Consider the following 10,160-nt stretch of genomic DNA (forward strand, 5'->3'; position numbering starts at 1 on the left):
GTAATATTTAATATATTATTTATAATTCATATTTATATATCATTTGTGTTTATAATTTTTATATAATGCCAGCTGACAATTGTGATTTCTCATTATTGTATATATAATAATTTATTTTAATTTGAATATTTTAATAATACGTTATTACTATCTCATTTGCCTATCCCAGGTCCTTGAGAAGGATGCTATAGATCAGGGGTGTGAAACTCAAGGCCCGGCAGCCAGATCCAGCCTGCGGGGTGCTTACATCTGGCCTGCGGGGCTGCCCTGGAAACAGTGAAGGACCAGCCCCTGGTGCCTTTGCCAGTGAAAACAGAGCTTGGGAGCCCGTTTTCTCTGGCAGAGCGCTTGGGCGACCAAAGGCGCCCCCAACATGGCCACGCCTATCCCTGCCCTCCTGAGGTCAAACAGAACCCTGATGTGGCCCTCAATGAAATTGAGTTTTACACCCCTGCAATAGATGGATAAAATCCCCATAAACATCTAGCTGACTGTGTGACCAATCATAATAATCATATGTTTAAATGTGAAATAGATGAGCACTGATTAACTTCTGGTTCTCTGTGTTCAGTTATTTGCCAGGAAGGGCAAGTGTTATTTGGTTGTCAGTTTTATATGAGCTGTTCAGACCTGCAAACATTCATAGAATCTTGATCCTGGCAAATAATGAAAATAGTTTTAATAGTCCTGGCTACATTTTAAAATGGAGTCAGAAAAGTGAGGAGACAGAATGACTAATTGCCTGGAGCATTTGTTACAGAGGATGCTTCCAGGCAGTTGTTAATGCTACCAAAAAATATTGTGAAGCCAGTTCTACTTAATGGGTTTATCATGGGAAGAAAAAAACAACTGGAAAAATTATGGAGTGAGGCCAGAGCAATTACAAAATTATCCTGGGAAGTTTGTGAAACAATATTTTGCTTTACTTAGGAAGTCCCTACACTGCTGTTAACCCTGAGACTATGGGGGGAAGCGGGGGTGTGTGTGCAAGGGGGGGGGGAGTCAAGATTGACAATATCAGTTCAAATTCCAAGCCCAAATGAGAACTGCCCAACTGGGATTTCAAAATTACAAATAAGGCCGTGTTTACCAGACTCTCTGTGTTTTTTGCTTGCTTTCTCCCACAGGCCACCATGTTCTACAGCAGAGCACAGAGCTGTATGTTAGCAGCTGGCTACTTTGCTTATCTCCTGGTGGGTGCTCTCATCTTCCAGGTTCTGGAAAAAGATGCTGAGAGACTAAAACAAGGCATCGCCTTTAGAATGAAGGAGGACTTTCTGAAGAACTTTACCTCCCTCAGTGCAGTGGAGGTGAACATCTTTGTGGAGGTAGGCCATTCTTTCTAAACTGAATCCAGAAAATAATGAATCCAAAAACTGTGGTGCTTTGAATATAATCAGTGGAGATAAAAAAATTCCTTCCCTTCCCATCCCATCCCATCTCCTTCCCTTTTTAATTATGAAATTGATGTATTTAAGCTGTATGTATTAATTAGAAGTTTAAAAGAAAAGGCTATGATATTTTGAAAAGGTTTTATCTTTTCTATTCAATTTTATTTGGTAGATGTTCCTAGAATTGGAAGATAAAGCTTGGTAGCAAAAAACACATAAAGAAATAAATGTTATTTGATCATCAGTTATGGTTATTGCAATGTCAAATGTCATTTTAATTACAGAATCTGATGGAAACTATTAGGAGGGGCATATATCCAGCAGAAAATGAATTCTCTGATGAACACAACAATTGGGATTTCAGCAATTCTTTCTTCTTTGTGGGTTCTATGTTATCCACAATAGGTAAACTGCTTATGCTTCTCCCTTAAATGTTTGTTTATCAATCACATTTGTACAGTCAACCATGTATATGTACAAGCAACAAAATGATACAAAATCATGAGCTTGAAATTTCAAATACACTTGTTTTAATACATATGTAGAAAGAGGCTGTGATCTTAATCAAAAGGGAAACAGTTAAGAAGATAAAATACAAAGCTGAGGAACGTCTCTGGTCATAAATATAGATAACTTTTTAAAAATCCATTTAACCTCATTCCATTCACTAAAAAGTTCACAGGCCCATATATGAAGGTTTCTCATGTTATGATTACAGCAATGTTATGAAACAGACTGCTGTGGGAAAATCTATCCAATGCGAAAGGTCACTACAAATGCTTGTAATAAACTATTAGCCCAGCCCCAGTGACAATCCAACGTTTTTAATTGTTTAGATTTTTAAAAAGTTTTTTTAAAGACTTTTAAACATTTTATAGGGCCATTTTAGTATACTGATTAAGGTGCTGGCCTAGAAACCAAGAGACTGTGAGTTCTAGTCCTGCTTTAGACATGAAAGCTGGCTGGATGACTTTGGGCCAATCATTCTCTCTCAGCCCAACTGACCTCACAGGGTTGTTGTTGTGGGAAAAAATAGGAAAAGAATTAGGCATGTTTGCTACCTTTAATTACTTATAAAGTAATAAAGGCGTAATAAAAATCTAATAAATAAACAAACACGTTTTCTGCACAATTCAAGAAAATTTATGCAGAATCACAGCTTTTATTCAGCATGTCATACCAATTCTTCTAAATCAGGAGTCCTGAACCTCTGCTCCATGGACTGGCACTGATCCGTGGCATGCCAGAAACCGGACCGCATAAATAAGTGAAGCCCCATCCGTGGGAAAACCTCTTTCCACGGAACCAGTCCCTGGTGCCCCAAAGGTTGAGGGCTGCTGTTCTAAATGGACTACATTAAAACCACAAACACTTTTCTGCAGATGCATTTCTTCTTTATGCATTATCATGTCTGTAGTATATGAGAGAATATCATTATTTTGTATTTTCCACATGGAAGACATAATAACCGTCTTCTCCGACTTTCTAAATGCATGACAAATACAAGGGCAGCTGATAGGGAAGAAAGAATATGATTAGTATTTGCTCAAAACTGTGGTGAACAAGAAATAGGGCTTGTTTGGGTCTCCTGGGAAGGCGAAGCCTTTGGATTTGATGTAACCCAGGCTACTTTAACTTTTGGCTAACTCATTTAGAAGAACAGATACATGGGTTTGCTGATTATTTCCGGTTGCTTGGCTAAGTCTTCTTGGGATTTCAGCCTAAAACAACATTGTCTGTTCTTTAAACCATGTAGAACATGTTGCTTATTTCAACTGCATGCTTAGAGTGGAAATAAACATGAGTCAATACAACTGAAAGAGTATTGTAATATGAAAATATTCTGATAATAGAAATATTCTTATAAAAATGTGTGTGAATTATTTAAGACCCCAAACTACTTTGGCATTGGTCACTATTGCTGTTCCTCAACTGCATTCCACCCCTACCAGTTGCCCTTGAATGGTCTTTATTTTTTGTACCAAGGACAAGAAAAAGATAAAAGATGTGCAGAGAAACTGCAAAATTACATTTAATATCTAGGTTTCATTCTCGCCTCAGCAACTTTTTTTATCTTGGTTTTTATCTCCTTTAAAAAGTTGCATATGTCTAGTAAAGAAATCCAGTTAGGCTGATAATCAAGAAAATGAAGGCCTTAGAGAACACAAGGAAGGTGACATTTGGAAACTCCAAATTAATGACATCCTGAATGAAAAAGAATTACGTTTCAAATTGTATCTTGCTTGAAAAGGCAGGAGGGAAGTACCAATAGTAATAAATAATATACATCTTTAATTGGGGTTCTAGTCTGTCATCTGCTCAGGTTAAAGGGCAAACTTTTTGTTGTAACATAACATAATGCTCACCAGCATATTCTCTGTAAATTTCATGTTTTCACAGGCTACGGAAACCTCTCTCCCAAAACAGCTGGTGGTCAGCTTTTCTGTGTCTTTTTTGCTCTCTTTGGAATTCCTCTGAATATTGTCTTTTTGCAGCATATTGGCAAGATGCTCTCCATGGTCTGCGAACGGCTAGCTAAATGGTTGTATAGGAAAGGTGTAAAGAAGGTAAATTTTTAAAAAAATTATTCCATGATTATTTATGAAAATAAGCTTAAGATGATAATTTAACTGAAGTATAGTCTGATTCATGTGTCAGTCAAACAGAAATAACCATCATTTAAATCTGTTTTGCAGCTGCACATTACCAACAAAACATATCCATACTAAAGTTACAGTGGTGTAGCTATCAGGATATATTGAATAGCTGTATAATTTAATTAAATCCATTTCTGGAAACAAAATATGTCTAGTCCATTAATCTGATTTATGGGTTAATGCACAGAACCAGAGACCCCAAAACAGTTCAAATGGTTCATTTAATCCAGGCCAAACCAGGGCACAATATCTCAGATTTTAAAAGAAATCTGCTCCTGTTTTCCTGTACTTAATTAACTCCAAATTGCATCAAATGATTGCACCATTAGAGAGGTTTAAGTTAACTTCTGTTTTAATATGATAAATTCAAAGCAAATTATCAGGCAGAAATGCTTCCGCTCTCAAGCTGAAGCTCTCCAATATGCAGAATACCCTAATTGACTCCATTGTCAAACTCATCTTAAACAGGAGAAGCCAACCTTGGCAACTTTAAGACTTGTTGGACCTCAACTGTCAGAATTGCCCAGCCAGCATTCATGTAGAATTCTAGGGAATTTGGGGAGTTGAAGTCCTCAAAATTTAAAGTTTCCAAGGTTGGACACCCCTATCTTAAAATATTTCTCTTAAACTTTGATATTTAAGCCTGCCACATACACAAACAAAGAATACAATCCAATTCTTATTACTTAACATTTTTTTTTCACCCTTTGCTCTGAAGATTATCTTTGTTGTTCTCTCTAAGCTATCCCAATTTTTCTCATTTGGTGTGTGTCATCAAGGCAGTGTTGGTTCTTGGTGATCCAATAGATATACCTTATTCATGATCAACCAATTTATATTATCTATCCACATATGGTAGTTTTCTTGGTGAAATTCAGGAATGGTTTATCACTGACACAGTTTGAAATGATGCCTTTGTAGTTACCAGGCTTTCTATATTGCTGCTGCTGCTTGAATGCTATGGAGCCTCGCAGCCACCTTCACTCCTAGCATATATGATCCTGGTGGTAGTATAGGCAGATTAACAGAGTTGGAAGGGATATGGTAGGTCATCTAGTCCAACCCCCTGCCCAAGCAGGAGATCCTACACCATTTCTGACAAATGGCAGTCCAATTTCTTCTTGAAAGTCTCAAGTGATGAAGCTCCCACAACTTCTGAAGGCAAGCTGTTCCATTGGTTGATTGTTCTCATGGTCAGAAAATTTCTCCTTGTTTCCAGATTAAATCTCTCCTTGTTCAGTTTCCATCCATTATTCCTTGTTTGGCCTTCTGGTGCTTTAGAAAATAGCTTGACCCCCCTCCTCTCTGTGGTAGCCCCTCAAATATTGGAACACTGCTATCATGTCTCTCCTGGTCCTTCTCTTCACTAGACTAGCCATGCCCAATTCCTATAACCGTTCTTCATATGTTTTAGTCTCCAGTCCCCTAATCATCCTGGTTGCTCTTCTAGAGTCTCAACATCTTTTTTATAGTGTGGTGACCAAAACTGGATGCAGTACTCTAGGTGTGGGTCTACCTGCACTACTATTCTCGGCCTGTTTGAGCCTCTGCAGCCTGAAATAGAGTGGTATTAGTACCTCACTTGATCTTGATTGTATCCCTCTGTTAATGCAATTTAGGATTGCATTAGCTTTTTTGGTTGCTGCTGCCCACTGCTGGCTCATATTTAGCTGGTTGTCCACTAAGACTCCAAGATCCCTCTCACAGTTACTGCTATTGAGCTTGGTTTCACCCAGTCTATATGTGTACTTTTGGTTTTTCTTGCCTAAGTGTAGGACTTTACTTTTCTCTACATTGAATTTCATTTTGTTACATAGGGCCCAGTGTTCAAGTCTGTCAAGATCTTCTAGGGTGTTGGCTATTCCTGCCAGCTTTCCCAGCATTTCCCAGCGTTCCTTTTTCAGCCCTCCCAATGACTCAGCACCAGACTTGAGGGTGTCCAATTTCTCTACATTCCTAAAGAAGGCTTAAAAGATAGCACTCAGATCAATACACTAAATGCATTATAACACTGTGCAAAAGAGTGGGAAAGTAATATGCAACAATGTAGCCCATGAATCCCCAAGTAGTCCTCAACTTACAATCATTCATTTAGTGGCCATTCAAAATGACAATGGTACCAAACTGGTGTATGACTGGTCCTCGCACTTACAACTGTTGCAACACCACCATGGTAATAGGATCAGAATTTGGGTGCATGGCAATCGAGATAGTTATGATAGTTGCAGCATTCCAGGAACATGTGATCTCCATTTGAAACCTTTCCAGTAGGCTTCCGACAAGGAATGAAAATGAGAGGAAGCTGAATTCACTTAACAATTGCTTGATTCACTTAACAACTGTGGCAAAAAGGGCATAAAATCAGGTATGGCTCACTTAACCGCTGTCTTGCTTAGCAACAAAAAATCTGGTCCTGATTGTGGTTGTAACCTGAAGACTACCTGTTTGAGATAGGAGGCAATATAAGACCATAGAAGTCCTGGAAATAGGCAAGCAGATAGACAGGCAGACGGGGAAGCAGAGGCAGCTGTCTGTACCCAGGGCAATTTTCTTGTCTCAAATCAGCATTTTTTCCTTCGTTTTTCAGAAAACAGCAAGGGGCTTGACACTTCTGTTCTTCCTGGTTATGGGAATACTAGTGTTTCTTTGTGTGCCATCGGTCATCATTCGAAAAATAGAGGGCTGGTCCTACAGTGAAGCGATTTATTTTACATTTATTACCCTTAGCACCATTGGGTTTGGAGATTATATGATAGGTAAGTATGTAACATTTTCAAAACAATACTTCCTATTTGGATGAGGATGGCTCCTACCATACAGTATGTTCTGATGCAGTTAAGAGACTAAATGAAGACTTGACTTTTAGAATGGCTTTGGGGGTTGAAGAGGCCCTACTTTGGGCATTCGAGGTATGTGGTTGCAACACTGTGCTGACCAGATATTACAAGGCTGGGTTGGGAACTTTTTTAGCCTGTGGGTAACACGGGTTGCTGAATAACATTCAAAGGAGTGTTGCTGCATACCTGGACATCTCTGGATGCACTGGGCACAGTCCTAAGTTCAATGGTCTGAAGCAACATCCCCAAGAGAGAGAACAATCACCTTCCATTTACTATAATTAAAAAAGAGTGGACTTCAACTCCCAGAATTCTCCAGGTAGCAGATTGAACCCATGGGCTGAGTTCATATAGCCCACAAGGCATAACTATATTCTAGTGTCATGCATTAAGCAAAATAAGACTAGTATTTTAGATCCTAGTATTTTCTCCTTTTTCTTGAGAAGATTCCCTTCCTTTTAATTTAAGAAAGAGTTCCTTCCAGAAGAGAAAACCCAGCTCTTTTACTACTTGTGCTTCCCTGGCTTTGGAGCAGACTATGCCAATGTCAGTTTTCAAATGGATCTTGTTGAGTTTGAAGAGAAAATGATTATAGGTTTTGCCTTGAATTACAAATTCAGTCCAACTTTTTAATCATATGGTTGTTTATACATATGTGTGAGCCTTTAGTTAAAAGCTAAGGGAACAATAATAATTACTATTGTTAGGAATAGGAACATGGACTGGGGCCCCAAATCTTCTGCAGAATGTCTGTAAAGCTGTCCTTAATTTTCAGTGGAATAGAATTCAATAATTGTCTTATGTAGGAGAAGTGACATCATTTTTCTGACACAAGATAATGACAAGTATTATGATGATAATGATGATACTGTATACACCAATGTGTTTTTCAATCTTGGCAACTTTAAGATGTGTGACCTACAACTCCCAGAATTCCCCAGATTCTGCATGAAGGCTGACTGACAAATTCTGAGAGTTGAAGTCCACACATGTTGAAGATGCCATGGCTGAAAGACATTAATATACATTGTGTCAAGCATCCAGAAAGTATCCATGATATCAATCACTCCGAGATGTTATCTCTCCAATTGATTTATTAGGAACAGATCTGGCATGTCAAAAGCAATTTCCCAAGTGAAAGTTTTTTCAAGTGTTACACAGAACCCACCTTCTCTCCTCCCTTCTCTCCTTCCACTTCTACACTTCATAAATCACGAGAACCAATTAACTGCAACTGGAAATTCTTAATACAACACACAGAATAACCTTGAACTTTTCAACTCCTCTAACTCTCTAAAAAAATGTGGCAGCTGAATTTCAAAGCTGAACACATTGTTTATCTAATTTGGAAGAAAACATCAAGTCAGGGGTGGGATGCTACTGGTTCTGCCTGGTTCTATAGAACCAGTAGCTCTGAAGAGCAGCAGACACCGAACTGGTACTGTGTTTGCTGCTCTTTGGCCCACCCACCTGCCCAGGCTCTTACCTGTCCTTTATTTCCTGCTTTTTCAACCTCAGCTGCTTTACGTGGCACAAAGAAGTTGAAAAGAGGCTTTTCAAATGCTGCGCACATGTGCGCAGCGCTTTTAAGCTGTCCAGGCCACACAGTCTAAGGTTGTTTTACACACGCGTGCAGAGCACATCAGGCGCTTGTGTGCGTGAAGCGCTTATGCATGCGCAAAACCTAGTCACAGAACCGGTAGTAACACCAATTGAATCCCACCCCTGATCAAGCTCGGGTTTACAATTCAGGGAGGAAATGAAGGAAGAAGAATGTGCAACCATGATGCAATTAAAGATAGAAACACATTATTATTTTATTTATTATGATAGCATATAAAATATGTATTCTGTATTCAGATAACATGCATTTGCTTTTTAAATTATTTTGCCTTATCCAGCTTTTCCTTCTGTGTTTCTAGGGAGGCAACATGACAAATTGTACTTCCCTGGCTATCGGAGTGTGGTAGCAATTTGGATTATCTTTGGACTTGCTTGGATAGCACTACTGTTTAATTTACTGACAACATTACTGGAAGACCCAAATGAGAAACCCACTGAGGGTTATCTTCAGGTCAAGACAGTCAGGAAAAAAAATAAGAACTCAAAAAAGGATCCATCTTCTTCACTGGAAGATGGCTCAGAGTTACATTCTAGTAGAGATGGACAAAGAAACCAGTTATAATTGTAGACTGCTATTTGACTTTTCACTGATATTTCATATCATTGCAGTATTTTGCTGGTTGCTTTGAAAAGTAGCTCGCTGATTTTAAATTATGTTTAAAATGTGAAATAAACAGCAAGCCTGCAAAAAAACTATTCTGCTTTCCACAGTACACGTTTAACCTTCATAATACTGTATATTCTTCATAATATATTTTCTCAAATTTCTGCCACCTCAATTTTCAGAACTGCAGCTTAATAGCAGAACTATCACATTTGGACTGCAAAAATCCAAATAATTATCTAGTGGTCATCCAGGTTATTACAGGTCAGGTCTGTAATCTATGTGGCCACCCAATTTAAAATAGGGGAAAAATGGGTCCTCACTTTTCAAAATTTTGCAGGTGAATTATTAGTCTGTAAGATGAGAAAGACTCTAATTTTACGCTTCAAATTCAAAGAGTTCAAAGAGTTGTTGCTTTAGGGGCAACAAATTTAGCATGAATTTCTTGCTTTCCAATAGCTTTTATCATCTAAGATCATATAAGCATCGACTATAAGAGTTGGAGAGGAACTTGAAAATCTAACCTGAGCCCTCGTACAGCACAGAAATCCAGTATTACCACATACCCACAGTGCCCAACCAGGGCAGAAAGTCCATTCCTGCACATATGATGCAGTTCAGGGATTTTCAAATGTAGTCAAGCCATGGGATCTGTTTGAAAAAAACACACAACAGATTCTCTGATTAGGGTGATCCAGGGGTGGAGTCCAAATGTCTGAATGGAGAAAAAACAAGCTCTTTACAAAAAAGTAAACCTAGCTCACTTATCAAGAGGGTTCATTTATATATAATAATTTGATGCATTTGTTCAAAAGTTGAAAATATGTCTGTTTGGGGCATTGTAAATATGGAGAAGAGAACTTCTCATGCTGATAGAAAATTTTGAGAATAAGTTATAACGACTTTCAGCTAAATCTTATTACAATGCCCTATAGGAAAAAAACACTGATTATTATAATTCCCAAAAGCCAGGAGTGCTATATAATGTCTTTTACTAAAATATTATTATAGCTTATTTCTAAACCTTTTCTCTATACTTGAAAAAGTT

At 38.2% G+C, this 10,160-nt stretch overlaps 1 protein-coding gene across 1 annotated transcript; it reads left to right on the forward strand.

Moving 5' to 3' along the window:
* Positions 1-1,084: 1,084 nt before the first annotated feature.
* Positions 1,085-9,200, forward strand: LOC113413646 (potassium channel, subfamily K, member 16-like). Its single transcript, XM_026670067.2, has 5 exons — positions 1,085-1,328; positions 1,676-1,796; positions 3,792-3,958; positions 6,636-6,804; positions 8,808-9,200. Exons 1-5 carry the CDS (start codon positions 1,134-1,136, stop codon positions 9,068-9,070), a joined length of 915 nt encoding a protein of 304 aa, XP_026525852.1. The 5' UTR covers positions 1,085-1,133; the 3' UTR covers positions 9,071-9,200.
* Positions 9,201-10,160: the final 960 nt, after the last annotated feature.

The sequence above is a fragment of the Notechis scutatus genome, chromosome 1, assembly GCF_049901735.1.
Source record: "Notechis scutatus isolate UNSWTSFEM ecotype Mainland chromosome 1, rNotScu1.2, whole genome shotgun sequence".
NCBI lineage: Eukaryota > Metazoa > Chordata > Lepidosauria > Squamata > Elapidae > Notechis > Notechis scutatus.

Coding starts and splice junctions, on each gene's coding strand:
- LOC113413646 (XM_026670067.2), top strand. CDS start 1,134: ATGTTCTACAGCAGAGCACAGAGCTGTATGTTAGCAGCTGGCTACTTT. Junction 1,329..1,675: donor AGGTGAACATCTTTGTGGAG/GTAGGCCATTCT, acceptor TTTTAATTACAG/AATCTGATGGAAACTATTAG. Junction 6,805..8,807: donor GTTTGGAGATTATATGATAG/GTAAGTATGTAA, acceptor CTGTGTTTCTAG/GGAGGCAACATGACAAATTG.